The following is a 14,693-nucleotide window of genomic DNA, read 5'->3' as shown; positions in this document are numbered from 1 at the left end:
TCTGCTTCAAAGTGGGGAACAGTTCTTTATTTTTTGAGAAAAGATGGTATTGTAAGGAGTGAGGGTGGAAAGGTGCCAAATCCTCACCATTTGCAGACTCATTTATGGAAAAGGTAACAGGTGCATTTTTAGGTATTTCTATTTTAATATGTATTAAAGCTCTGGCAGTTACCCAGACTTTTATTTCATTTGCTGCAGTGCAGATCTTTCTTTAATTCTGAAAACAGGAGGGGGGGAGCACTCCTGACGTACCGAGCCCTTCTAATTCATAAGATGTCATTCCCAAGTTTCTTGAGCTGATAATTAGAATTGCCATTTTATCCAGTGCCTTAGTACCAAGTGACTTGAATTAAATTTTGAATCTTTTGGGGCTGGATAGCATAAGGACGAGTAATGGAGTATGAAATTTAGCACCCTTATGTAATTAGCTCCCATTTATCACAGGTTATGAATGATCAAGCCTATTAACATCTTGATGCCTGTTCAGTGTCGGGTAAGAGATGAATTGCCGGCCACTCCCGATTCTTACACCCTTCTCTCAGTATCACACAGCCAGCCTTGCAATTTGTATTAATTATAACTTGCTAGATGGAGTAGAGAAATGAATTAATATCAAAACTTTAATTTTACTGTTGATGATCTCAGATGAGGCATAAACCATGTGCTCATAAGGCTGAAGAGAGAAACCTGAACCACCGCTGCTCTTCATTCCTGACTCCTCTTCATCAAATAGCCACTGTTAAATTCAGTAACATTCTGTTTGCTTTCAGTGTATATATATATATATAAAAACAGGTTTACCTTTTCTGTATTAATTAAAATATCAATAACTTCCATGAAAGCATATAGAAATATCATCAAGATAATAATCATTAGATTTATTCTGCTATATGTTTTTGTATAGTTACATAGTTACTTATATATATTTAGTATTATGATTTAGACAGTTTCTAACTAGAAACTGTTTTCCTTGATGTGGCCGAATCCCAACTGTAGCAGCTGTCTGTATGAAGTAAAGCCTGTGGTGGTGTTTTGTTCAAAATACCATGATTTTACTGTTTTGAAATGCAGGATTCTGGTGTGGAATTGAATTGGACAAGCCTCATGGGAAGAATGATGGTTCCGTGGGAGGCATCCAGTACTTCAGTTGCCTTCCCAGACATGGTATATTTGCACCACCATCTCGTGTACAGAGGTAAGCACTGAAGCTGGTTTAATGTTTGTTGCCAAATGCTTTCTTAATGCATTTCTGGCAGGAAACAAAGTTTTACCCCAGATATGACAGAAATATTTTCTTCTGCTAATGGAATTTCATAACCTCCATTAAAAACCTGACGAGTTTTAGATCAGCTCTTTGGAAGCAAGAGCCTGAATTTGAAATGCAGCCCCCCCAGAACACCTGAGGAGTATTGTGCTCTGTGTTTAGTATTTGTATCTAGTTGACCTGCCAGATGTTTTCTTGCCTTTTTTTTCCCTGAACACCCTGCTCAGGCAACTGTTGAAGATACTCCCTTCAAAATTATACATGCTCACTTGTGGAGTAAAAGGCAGATGACTCAAACTAGTTTGCTCTGGACACTGTTATGTACTGGCCTGATTACAGCTGAAATGTTTGTGGCTCTTGGGAGCAGATGGAGAAGGGAAAGAATCAGCATTTAACTCACATTACAAGAATGCCAGCAGTAGCTTTGTTCAGATTTGAGTTGAAATGACTTCTTTGTTGTGCTATTGCTTTTCAGGCTAACGGGTTCTCTGGATTCTCTCTCGGAGACTTCGCTGAATAAAATAAACCGCACTTTTCCAGGTAGGAGTGTAAGAAAGACACTGTGATTTGGCTTAGGTAGCCTACTGCAGGCTACTGTTCACCTAACTGCAGAAAGCCACCTTCTCACACAGATTTTCAAGCGCCAGTTTGTCCTGTCCCTCCTTAAATATGTAGCCTGCAGAATGAACTGTTATTAGTTGTTTCTAACCCATATACTGGCAGAAATAATAGTGTCAGAGTTAAGATACTCTTTCCTTATTGCTGTATTGTGTTCTAATTAGTGTTAACCATAAACTGAACCTGCTCCTTAATCTAAATTGAGATTATTGAACAGATTGGTGTAGGCGGGAGCTGTATGACATTTGTGAGCTATTTGAAGTAGTTGTTTTTCTTTTTCCTTACCTAAGCTATTTGTAAAAGGCTGCTTCACATTACCCTTGTTGCTTTTGTTTCATTTCTGTCTTTGCAAGTCTGAACACGTTTGAACATGTTATGGACTCTTAGCTTCATGAGACATTGCATCACTATTTTCAAATGAGAAGGCAGAATGTGAAGCAAAGGAAGTAGTGTAAAAGAAAACATAAAGAATAGGAGCTCAGAAAGAGCTGGTTTTGGTTGTTGGGTTGGTTGGTTTGTTTTTTATTCTGAAGTCCTATGCAGCTTATTAACCTTTCCACTTAGGCTTTAGGCGCAGTCTGAGCATCACTTCTGCATCTTCACAGAAGGAGATAAACAGAAGAAACTCCTTTGTTAGGTAGGTGAGTGTTTTGAGTTTAAAATGTTTGGGTGAGCTGCCTGTTAGCTTTATTGTTTCTTGTTCAAAAGAAAATCTTCATGATGTGTAATATCTAGACCTCTACGTTAATTTTTTTTCCTTCCAAAGTGAAGCAGTAGTAGACTGTTTTTCTGAGGGTATCCTGGAGTACAATCCTTGAATTCAGGTTGCCCTTAGAATTGTTTTCCAATCATTCATCACTGTGTATTTTCTAAATCTCTGTATTTTCACAGTGCTGGGTGAAGTTCAGAGGGTCTTGTGAAAGGACTTCACTTTGTCCTGGGGTCATCTGCTTGCATGTTAAAAGTTGTTTTAGCTAAGTAATTTCAAGCCCCAAATAAAATGTTTTGTGCTTCTTGATTTACCACTATCACCTGTGGTTAGAATTGTCAGTCCTGGTTATCAGGTGAAAGGAACTTGGATTTTCCAGGTATTTCAGAGAACCATGTGTACAAGCCTGGTAATGTTATTACATGTTTTATTTGAGACATGAGACCAAACCCTATTTTTTTAAAAAAAGGAGTTGATTTTTCCCTCCCCCTGTCACTTCACTGAATTACAGCTTTGCCCTGGATGTTTCATAGAAGACTTCCGTTTTCTTTTCCTGTCTAGATCCAAGAGCTCTGTGTTACGGCACAGCTGGAGCAGCACCACTCCAGCTAACACCGAGGGACCAGTGAAGCTGCATGAAGGCTCCCAGGTCCTTCTGACCAGCTCCAACGAAATGGGGACTATCAGGTACATCGGCCCTGCAGACTTTGCACCTGGGATATGGCTTGGACTGGAACTCAGAAGCGCCAAGGGAAAAAATGATGGCTCTGTGGGGGAGAAGCGCTACTTCACCTGTAAGCTGAACCACGGCGTTTTGGTTCGACCTAGCAGAGTAACCTATCGTGGGATTAATGGGGCAAAACTTGTAGATGATATCTGCTGAGCCAAAATGTGCTCATACAATAGGAAATATGTATTTTAAAGCACACAAGAACCCCATCTAGAATGCAAACTTATTTTTAAATTATTAAATCCGAATTTGCATTTTACATATATATTAGCATATATATGTATATATAATATATTTTTATAGATATATAAAAATAGAGATTTTAAAAAGTCACATTAAGAAGTAAAACCACTATTGTGTTTCTCTTACTGAAACAGCCCTTGCTTGGGAAGGGTATTGCAAAAGTGTCTTGGGTGTGAGATGCTGTATTGTTGAGTAACGTTCCAATATGTCCAGCATTCTCTAATGTTGCATTCATGAATCACTTACTGATTCAAGCAGTATTTAAATGATGTTCCTCTGCCTGGTTATGAACTGATAATGCTTCTCACAGAGGAGGTGGTGAATGAATGCCATTAGTTTGGGTACCAGGGACTTTGCCAGTTCCAGTACCAGTTGCTAGCAATAAGAAAGCAAAAACGATGAGACCCCTTTTTCAAGCAGTTGTGAAGTATTTTTACATTTTCCCATTCAGATCCCTCCTCTTTTTACCCCTCTTATTCTCACCTCCAGAACACAAAAGGGCTGATTTGTGGTTAACTATGTGAACAACAGCAGTAAAACAAAATGCCTTTAAAAAGCACAAATATGCTGCATGTCAGGCTGTATGGTAAAAAGCACTTTCTGCTGTATGCATTTGTAGAAGGAGCAATGTATAAGAAGCACTCTTTAAAATAATGCACTTTGCACTCTCCTGGAGAGCTTTCCCTCAGTTTTGAAGTATTTTCCCTTTCGTGTGCTGCAAGCTGCAAGTATCAGGTTTTAAATGCAGATAAACCTGTACTTTACTTAACATTACTTAATAGCCTCATCATAAATACGAAGTCTGTATAAATACAGCATGGTAGTTCCTGCCAGAGGTATGGATTATATGCAGGGTCTTCAAGCAAGCTATTAACATGATTTGATTTATTTGTGATACATTTCTTTTGGAACAGTTTGCAGTAGAAATTTATTGTAGAGGCTCATGATAAATTAAGGACGGTTTTAGTGTGTTGTAACATGCCTCGATGTGAATTATTTGCATATCAGCCTTTTAAAACAGATAGATAATGTTTTGTCCATATTTTAAACATACCATGTATTTTAATTGCTCAGCATATGTAAATGTTACCTTAGCAGGATGGCTTTGTGTTTCAGAACAGTCATGTTGTTCTTAAGTGATCTGCTTGCTTTTACCTACTTGAAGAATCATAGAATAGTTAGGGTGAGTCAGGAAGAAGTGACACTTTAAATTACATCATAATATCCTATTTTTAGACAGAATTCTGCTGCTACCAACTTCTTTTAAGTAACTGCTGTAGCTATTTTTCCTGACCTGTATTTAAAATAGTGCATATTGTATTCTAACTTATGGGAATTTTTAATTGAATATAAAAGCTGTACATTTTTAAATGTAAAAAAATTAATGCTTTATATTTGAAGATGCAGATGTTCAGTGATGTGCTGAACTTTATGTTGTCCAATACCTGTTTCTTGCCGGTCTCAGTAAAATGAAACCCTGGTGAGCAGTGTGGCAAAAAGCATTTTTCTTAGGTCACTGCAGAACGTACATACTCTCATGTCTGGTCTTAGGTACAAGTTACGGTAACAGGACACAGCGTGGAACAGGAGCTGTGGAATATAACCCAGAAGTGTTTGGTCTATCTCCCAGCTTGCTCATGGAGGCCGCCAGTTGTCAAACACAGTGTCGGTGGCCTGGTCTAGCAAAAACTGCAGGACTTAATCGATTGAATCCTGACAGGTAGAGAAGATGGCACGGATACCATCTGAGCATTAGTGTAGTGTGCTTTTCCTTTCAGTTTCAGCAGCTGCTAGCTACATGCTTCTCCTGAAAGCTCTGACATAAGATCAGCTAGAGCAATGTAGGCTAGAGGGAGCAAGTCAGGACCATTATCAGTATGGAGCTGGTTTGGTAGCACTAAGAATCCTCTGTAAGGAAGCAAGCAGCACTGTAAATTCACGTGGCCTGAAACAGAAATAAATCAGTACCTCCATTCCAGAAAGGATTACTGATGGCTGTCTTCAAGTTGGTGATGTGAAGGGGTTTGTGCTTCCCTAAATCCAAGGTAAGTTGCCATAATCCTTTTCTCCAACTGGCAGGAGGACATTGCAGGTCATAAAGAAAGATTCTGAAAATAACTGTTGGTGAAGCTTGAAGTTAGGTGCTCTGCTCAGGTCTATATGATCACAGCCCCAGACTGGTTGGAAAAGACAACTGATTCTCAAAGTCCCTATAAACCATGTAACTAAAATATTACCTGCTTCATAAACAACCATTCCAAGGATTCTCCTTAGAAAATGCACTTCTTCAGTGATCCTAGCAATGAAGTCTTTCAAGTTGTTGGACACTGGCCAGAAAGGTCATCGGTGTGGCAGGAGGAGAACCTTCCTTGAGGGGTCCCAGAACAGGGAATTCATATCTAGTGAGCTCAGTCCAGCTGCATTCAGTGACTGTTTTACAGATACAGTTAATGGTTTTCTGGGCAGGGAGCCTGTGCTTTAAAAGTGTTGCTGTCCAGCAAGATCTGAGGCACAGGGATGCAAAACTGGCACTGCAGATTTGCAAAACATAACCTAATTTCTCTGCTACGTTAGTGGAGTTGCCTGGGAGAGTGGCTGCATAGGTGGCAAGGCCAGCATTTACATCCCTGCTTTCAGAGTTCAGTTTGCAGAAGCCTTGTCAAACACTAGGTGGAAACTGAAACTGTGTCCAAGAAAGCCACATGGCTGAACACTCACCTCCATCCTTTTTCCTGCCTTGCTGCAGACAGACACCTCTGGAAAAAATGGAAATTAGAGCAAAGATTGCCAGCTCCAAAGCAGTATGGCACAGGGGAGCTCCCTTTTCAGTTAAGGAGGAAACGAGAGCGTGGATAATGGAGGGAGAGGAGACATGCCTGCTGGATACCTGCTCTGGAAAAAAAGTCCATTTAATTAAACCACAGCTCTGTCCTGCAGGAGAATTAGCATGTGGATAACAAAGTGAAGAAGAAGGTTTATAGATAAGTCAGTCCTAATTTCAAAGACCATTTCTTGAGAAACCAGCTATCTCTGGCAGAGGAGTGGTATAAGGGAGGGTTAAAAAGTGAGCGCTGCAGGGCTTGAGCCACCTCTTTCAATGTCTGTCACAGGACTCAGCAGTGGCACTCCACTGTAGTAAAATAACAGCTTCTAACCAGACCTGCGCAAATTCCATGTCCCGACTCAGAAGACAAATGCTATCTTAAGATACACACTTTCAGGAACAAAAATGCCCACATCTCTCTTCAACCATCTACACTTGGTTCTCTTCTTATACCAGCTCCTTTCCTGTAGGTAAAAGCCAGCCTTGGTGGCTTGCACTAGAAGGATCCACACTGTCTTTTGTGCGGACACAACGCAGTGAAGCTTGAGGAGTGGCTGCCATGCTTTAACACCCTGCCTGCTCCTCTCTGTGCCCATGTACCTTAGTACTTGTGTAAGTTCATCAAGTAAAAAACTGATGCCCAGAGCCCTTCCACTGATACTGCTCCAATCACCACACAGCCCCACACAGAGAAAGCCAGCTACAGTCATTTTATTTGTCTTCATGCCTTGTGGTTCACTACACTTGTTTACAATACAAATACACTATTCAATACAAAATACTCAATGACCATATATTAGTGTTTTCTTCATAGTATCCCTGAAGTGCACAGGCCCTTCCTTTATAAACAATGTTGCATAAACTGCTGTACATGAGACAGACACTCCCATAATGAAGCTTGTTACTAAAAGAAGCCAGATGCAGACAATTTGGACATTTTCCTGTAATGTGGTTTAACTTTCGGACAAACGATGGTGTCTTTGCTGCTGTGGAAAGCTGTTTTATGCTATTCCTATGCTAAGGTTCTTGTCACCCAGAGGTCAGGCTCAGTAACAGGAGCAGACATGAAAAGTTGAATCCTTCATAGCCCATTTCAGATCTCTTGCATCATAAAAGCACCCTAACACTCTCAGCCTTTCCTCATAGCAGAGGTGTCCTCTGCCCCTCGCCTGCCACCACTCCTCAAGGAAGCAGAACCACCCAAACTTCTTGTCTTGTGTCATTTCCAGGCACACGACGGAGAAGCAGGCACCCCAACCTAGTTCACCTTCACCAGCTTACAGAATCGGAAACCTACCTAAATCTACAGGAAATGGGTTAACATCCATGTGGGAATAAGCCATTTCCAGAGTGGGGGGGTGGTAGCGTGAGATCTTCTCCAGTCATGCTTTGCATCTTGTAGATGATACTGCTTCCTGCTTTTCCACTGTAGAGTGAGGAAGACACATAAGACCAGGATGTAAAATACTGCCAGTGAAAAAGATGATTAACAGTCTTAAAAGCAAATTCCTTTGAAAAGCTGACACAGTCTCAATAAACTACATTTTTAAAAAACAAGTTTAAAGAAGAACGAGTAAGAGGCTTAAAGTAACTTGAATTTTCTTCTTACAACATGAAGCCTGCTGTGGAAGGGTTTAAAGGGGGATTGGCAAGATCTGATGAGTGTCAATATTTACAGACCAATTTTTGCACACCAGGGTGCTGTGCTTGGGCAGCACACAGGGTAACAAACTAAGTACTTGCTGTGGAAGAGCTCAGAGATATGTTTTTTACATTACGCATAAGCCCAAACTAGATTCCTGAATTCCAAGGGTTCAGAGGGAGGATTTAAAAACAAAACAAAAAACCAACAGAAAACCACCAACCAACCACCCCCCCAACCCCAAACCACAGCACAAAACCCCTGCAACAAAACATTTGACGCTGGAGACACTGGAAGGAAGCTTCCTTAAACCCAACTGCTAGTGCTGAACAGTATTTATCTCAGTGCACCATACCCAGCAGACTAGAGTAGTAATTCAGCATTTCCCCAGACCAGAATCATCTCCTCACACACTCCACAGGTACGAATCAGTAATGTGTTTAGCTCCTTCAATTCTTACAACTCCCATTCTGTAAAGAGTTATTTCAGTTGAAATGCTGTGATAAAAATAACTTCACACAAGCTGCAGTGCAGTAATCTCCACAGCTGGGGAAAGCCTTTCCTCCTTCACCTCCAAACTTAAAATCACCTCTTGCTGCTTGTGCTTTTAAAACTTCTTTAGAAATGCTACCTTTAACACCATAACCTAAAGGGGGTCTACAAGGAATCTGGAGAGGAACTTGTTACAAGGGCCTGTAGTGACAGGACAAGGGGGAATGGCTTTAACCTGACAGAGGGGAGATTGAGATGAGATGTTAGGAAGAAATTCTTCCCTGTGAGGGTGCTGAGGCACAGGGTACCCAGAGAAGTTGTGGCTGCCCCATCCCTGGCAGTGTTCAAGACCAGGTTGGATGTGGCTTGGAGCAACCTGCTCCAGTGGAAGGTGTCCCTGCCCATGGCAGGGGTCTAGAACTGGATGAGCTTTAAGCTCCCTTCTAACCCCAAACCATTCTATGTGTCTATAACCTGATGGCTTATCTGCATTTGGGCAGTGTCAGAGCTGCTTCCCCAGCTCCAAGAATTAATGATTTCAGGTAGTCAAAGGTCATTAACTTAGCAACTTTCTGTTCTCATGTATTCTTTAAGAACACTTGTCAGGATACAGGTTAGATTCTGTCCGCACTGACACGTAAGAGGCAGGGTAGCAAAAACTCTAGCGTGTCCTCCTATGCAGAGAAGAGCTAAAAAAAGCCACATGGAACCTCAGCCCTTCTGGAAATGAGAAAGCTGGAATAGTTAAATGAAAATTGCTAATATACATGAATAATATATGAGCGTCAGAAATTGTTCTGAGAGCGCTCCTGAATTAATCATCTTTCTTGAGACTCTAGAAAACTACACCATTGAGTTTACTGAGCTAGAAAGAGAAACACCAGTGCGACACTAATGCAGTCCTAACCTAGGCAGAATCCCTCCCCTGTGGCTAATTCATGACAAGAGCTGTGAGCCTAATAACCTTGGAGATCACAAATACTCACTTAGTTCAAGTGAAAGAAGCCTGTGCATAGCAGCAGGACACCCCAAGGGCAACCTCCTCATCCCCACCAAGCCCACGCTGTGGCAGTGCGATGGATCCCCAGCAGATCAACATGAAATCAGAGCAGCCCCTGACTCCAGCTTCCCAACACAGGAGCACAGCCCCATTACCCAACCACCACACACAGCTCTGGCATTTGTCTAAAGGAGTTTAGTTATGTGTACTGGAGAGGTCAGGAAGGCAGGTCAGGGGAGCACACTACCTCCCCTCTCTTAGGTGTTTTTCACACAGGTGGTGGCCCAAGCCCAAGCCCTCTGATTTCAGTCTGCACGTCTCTCAGGTTTGCAGTATGTGTATGTGGATTCTAGTTTGACCCCTTATGCAGGAAGGAAGCTTACCTCAGTGTTTGAATCCAGGGCCAGATTCAGCATCACTTCTCTGAAACGAACAGTCCTGGACTGAAGAACACCTTCACATTCCTCTGCTGATGCTCCAGTACACCCATTTCTATGGAAATAGGCACCTCTTTTTTTTGGATAGTGTTTATGCTAAAACAGCTCCTCGCAACCCTAAGCTGAAGTTACTAATGCACATCTTTACACATGAATTATTTCCTACATCTATGTTTTGACAATACATTTAACTGGAATACTTTTCATGCACAAGGTGTACAAAATGAGTCAATGCAGTGTTTGTCTTTAAACCACTATCATACATGTGTTTCATTAAAAGAACAAGGGCTCTAAACCCTTCAAATACAGTGTCTGGCATCCGGATTGTGGCACGATAGCATCTTCTGCCTTTCTGTTGTTGTTTGTACAGGGTATGTCAAAGGCTACTGTAAACCTCTAAGGTATGCAGGTGGCTCTCCATTTTCAGGGCATCGTCCTCCAAAACTTTACCTTGGTTCCAGTTGACATGCACAAGTTCCTGATGAAGGATATTCCTGCTTTTGTAGGACAGAGGAATTTTAAAGGGCTTTACTCAGTTTTAGTGCTTAAGCACAGGAAAAAGAAACCCAAAAAACCTCAGCCAAACAATGCTCCCCCAACCCAGAATGCCTCATAGCATCTACATGCATCCTTCAGGCTTCCTCTTCTCTCTCTTCTGAGTGAAGCAGTGTGGCCAGTGTCTTTCTATTGCCCTGCCAACACCCCCATAACTGCTGTGCATTCAAGGACTTTCGAAGACTGGACTGTAGCTGGAACACAAGTTAGGAACGTGCCATTGCCTCACCCATCAGCACTATTGTATCCTGTTTCGGTTTGGATAGAGGATGCTCTCCCCAAACCCACTACAACCTCTGCCAGCTGCAGGAGATCTCCAGGTGTTCCACAGCAACCACAAGTTTGGCATGGAAAAGCCCAGACATGAAACACTCAAGGCAGTGAGCCGCGGCTTTACACTGAAGCAGAGAACGCACAACTGGGAAAAGCTCACAGGAAGGGCATGACAACAACCATGCGTATGAGTTGATGCAACAGCAGCTGGGCCTTGCAGGTAACATCTTTCCTGTATCCTCCCTCCCCCTTGTTTCTTTTGCTGTATTTGGGCTCCGGTGATTTGAAGCCTCTCAGGGTAGTTGAAATTACAGCTTCTAGGGTGGCACTTCTGGAGCAAGTTGGCACAAAACAGAAGGTAATGCTGTCAGATCCCTTGCTCATGGTGTATTGGGTAATGGGACATCTCTTCAAGGCTCAGGGGCCACGGGGGGGGAAAGTCAAGAGGGTAGAGGGCTCTCACAGCCCCTGCTGGGTTATGTGGCTCTTGTTTCTAAGGACAGGGTCCTCGTAACTGCCAGTGCACGGTGGTGTGGAGGCTTCCAAGGGCAAGCCCTGCTGCTGATATCCATAGTTGACATTCCCGCAGGGGAAGTGGCGGAGCCTAAAGAGAGGCACTTCTTTAATGCTTGCTGTTAGGGAAGATGGCTCTAATAGCAGGGAGGAGCCTGGCAGCCTGCCAGTCACAATGTTGGGCCCCACAGTACAGTTTCCTTCCTGTCCCACATTTTCCCTCTCAGGCATCTCCTTCTCCAGCAGAGAACTGTTTTTGCTGGCCTGCTTCTCTGCAAACCAGGAACCATAGGTTGGATTCCAGAGGTTGGTGGGCTTGTTTCTTGAGCCCCGGCTTTTGCGCAGCTCCGAAGGGGGATTGGACTGGGCATAGGCCATGTTGATATGTCCTCCTGCTGATGCAGACTGCACCTTCCCTGGCACTGGTGGTTCCAAGGCTCCCACTTTCCCTACAGGTTTCCCAGCAGTGATGGTTGACGGTAGGGGTGGTGGAGATGGCAGAGTTTGCTTGTCGTCCTTTCTGTCTTGGTGTGTGGAGACCAAGAGAGGTGGAATTCCTTCTGGATCATCAGGGCACATGGCTACCTTCTCCTCCTCCTCAGCTGATGGACCATACTCTACTGGCAAAGCAGTGTTGATCACATCTGGATCCTGTCGGAGAGAACAGTGGGAATTTCTCAAAAGTCTGCTGTGATCACGTATCCTTGAGCTTCCTTAAAAACTCAACACATCTGACAGCTGTCAGCAATGATCACAGAGCATCACTCCCACTATCCAGAGCCCACATTTCATGTGTAGAGGATGCTGACCAAACGCAGTTAGCTGTGGGATGCAGTGGGATACCCTTAAAATCAAACTCTTTATAAAAACCCAACAACTCTAAAACTCACCACAGAACAGTAGAGGCACAAAAAGAATGAAAACCACTTTTTATGTCCAGCCAAATTTCCTGTGGGAACGTTGTTTTGGAATCTATATCATCTTGAAGTTCATAACATTCACAGATAATATTGAGAAAGTTTCGGCCATGAAAGTATTGCCTCCACACAACAGGGGAGGATGGGAATGCAGAAGGCAATCTGGCAGACCCCTTGTAGCCCAATTCCATAGGGACTGTAGTTCTGAGATATTTAAGCAGTTCTGAAAATTACACTGAGAGAAAATGATCTGGGCAACCTTCAGTTATTGCTTAACACCCTGGCAAGCTGGAGATCACAGAAAACAATGCCTCCCAATTGCAGGATCCAAACACACATGAAACACAGACCAAGCTATCCAAACAGTGAGAGAAGGCAAACTTGTGTGATGCCACACAAGAAGCCTGCACTCGTGCAGGCAGCAAAACACTTCCCAAACCACTCCACTCCTCATAAGCTAAAAATAGTGGTTAAAAAAATAAATAAATCAGATTTTCACCTGGAAAGTCAGCCACATCCCTTCCCACTGCGAGCCTTAGAATCCCCGCTCCATGTGCAGCATGGCTGTCTCCACCTGCCTTCTCCAACACTGATTTAGAGAACTGCTGACAGCTGCAGAAGCCACATGCTCTAAGCCAGGACCAAAGGGTGCTCTAAGCCAGAACCATTTCTGCTCAGTGCTGACCATGTCTTAAGGGTAAACACTGGGACGAAGTGGCTGACATGAAGCACATGAAGTGTGTATGATTTAGGCCTGTCACAGCTCTTTTGCTTGGTGGAATCTGCTCCTTCATAAGCAGAAGCAGAGCTACAAGTCTGTTGTTTGTAAAGCTTCGTAAGCTTGTGTAAGCCTGTGTCTTACACACAGCAGGGAAAGACAAGAAGGATCAACCACCCAATGAAGGAAATATCCTGGCCACTGGTCCCTGGCTGACATCAGTCTCCCTGGCCTGCTGACTGCAGAAATGTAGTGCTGCCTTCTCATCTTGTGTTCTGGCTTGCCTAGACCATTCCTCAAGAAGAACCCTGTCCACCCATCTCCCTGGAGGCAATACCTGGGTGCAGTATTCAATCCTCTCCAGGATTATGGCAAAATTTGGCCGGTCTTCAGGCTGGTGCTGCCAACACTGGGTCATAATGCGATAACTGAAAGAGCAGAACAGGAGATACTCATAAATGGCAGATCCTATTGGTACATAGCAGCTGGTCACTGTGGCTTAATAAACATAAGCACCCATCATGACTCTGACTTCTAATCAGTCAGAGTGATCTGCCTTCCCCAGAGTCAGACAACTGATGTCCTGGTCACCACTGAAACGTGGCCAATAGTGGGGTGAAATTCACAGCACATCAGAGAAATAACTCGCCCACCCAGAATACTTTGAACAATTCACTAAAGGTAGACAGGGCTACAGATAACAGAGCCAAGTTTTCCCTACCTGTGAACACCCTTATGCACCTGCAGTTTCACAGCCAACCTAAGATAAATCTTGTACCATCGCTGACCAAGCAAGCAGTGGCCAGTACTTCTCAAAGGGTCCCTGAATTATTCTGAATTATTCAGAACAGACAGCAAAATTAAATAGTAGAGAAGTCACTGGCACTCAAATCCAGTAAGGCAGAACAGCCATGATAAGATCAATCTTAAAAGTCATTAACTTCTGACTAGAGAACAGCATTTGATATAGAAATTATCTGCACGAATATACAGAAGTTAAAATCTCATACACAGGGCCAGGGCAGTTTTTAGGTGGATCCATCCTTCCTCCATTGGTGACAAACTCCAGAACCTCCTGGTTACTTTTGCTAGGGTAGGGCATGTATCCCAAAGAGAATATCTCCCACAGCAACACACCAAAGGACCTGAATACGGAAGCAAAGGAAAACAGAGTGAAGGATACTTGGGAATGACCATCACCAAGGGGCAATGCCCTTAGGTGCAGTACCATCAGCAACGCCCTTTGCTGAGTCTGTGCTCAGCACCTTGTGCAAATCACTGCTGCAGTATTCAGACACAAATAAGCTACACAGCTGCAAAGGTGGACTTTATCATTTTATCACAGAATCAACCAGGTTGGAGAAGACCTTTAAGATCATCAAGTCCAACCATTCCCCAGCACTGCCAAGGCTACCACTAACCCATGGCACTGAGGGCCTTGGCTACATGGTGTGTGAACACTTCCAGGGATGGTGTCTCCAGCACTGCCCTGGGCAGCCTGTTCCAATGCCTGAGCACCCTCTGGGGAAGGAATTGTTCCTCATCTCCATCTAAACCTCCCCTGGTGCAGCTTCAGCCCGTTTCCTCTTGTCCTGTCCCTTGCTCCTTGGGAGCAGAGACCAGCCCTTTCCTGGCTCCATCCTCCTGTCAGGCAGTTGTAGAGAGCAATAAGGCCCCCTCTGAGCCTTCTCTTCTCCAGACTAAACCTCCACAAGTGCCTCAGCTGTTCCCTATCACACTTTTGCTCCAGGCCCTGCA

General features: G+C 43.5%; 2 protein-coding genes across 9 annotated transcripts in view; one reads left to right on the top strand and one right to left on the bottom strand.

Moving 5' to 3' along the window:
- Window positions 1–5,049, top strand: part of CLIP4 (CAP-Gly domain containing linker protein family member 4) — a 53,188-nt gene extending 48,139 nt beyond the window's left edge. For all 7 annotated transcript variants that reach the window (XM_062605744.1, XM_062605743.1, XM_062605737.1 and 4 more), the window contains 4 exons: window positions 1,072–1,195; window positions 1,740–1,804; window positions 2,447–2,519; window positions 3,153–5,049. In XM_062605744.1, the coding sequence (XP_062461728.1) occupies window positions 1,072–1,195; window positions 1,740–1,804; window positions 2,447–2,519; window positions 3,153–3,474 (584 nt within the window). In that variant the 3' untranslated portion in view covers window positions 3,475–5,049. The remainder of the gene's footprint in view (window positions 1–1,071; window positions 1,196–1,739; window positions 1,805–2,446; window positions 2,520–3,152) is intronic.
- Window positions 5,050–7,083: 2,034 nt separating this feature from the next.
- ALK (ALK receptor tyrosine kinase) overlaps window positions 7,084–14,693 on the bottom strand; it is a 320,140-nt gene continuing 312,530 nt past the window's right edge. For both annotated transcript variants that reach the window (XM_062605735.1, XM_062605736.1), the window contains 4 exons: window positions 13,946–14,080; window positions 13,273–13,363; window positions 9,906–11,951; window positions 7,084–7,814 (listed from right to left, as the gene is read on the bottom strand). In XM_062605735.1, the coding sequence (XP_062461719.1) occupies window positions 11,247–11,951; window positions 13,273–13,363; window positions 13,946–14,080 (931 nt within the window). In that variant the 3' untranslated portion in view covers window positions 7,084–7,814; window positions 9,906–11,246. The remainder of the gene's footprint in view (window positions 7,815–9,905; window positions 11,952–13,272; window positions 13,364–13,945; window positions 14,081–14,693) is intronic.

This window comes from Pezoporus occidentalis, unplaced genomic scaffold (genome assembly GCF_034315485.1).
Source record: "Pezoporus occidentalis ecotype Australia unplaced genomic scaffold, CSIRO_AGI_Poc_V1 ctg93, whole genome shotgun sequence".
Taxonomy (NCBI): domain Eukaryota; kingdom Metazoa; phylum Chordata; class Aves; order Psittaciformes; family Psittacidae; genus Pezoporus; species Pezoporus occidentalis.
This window is presented reverse-complemented; position numbering and strand designations above follow the sequence as displayed.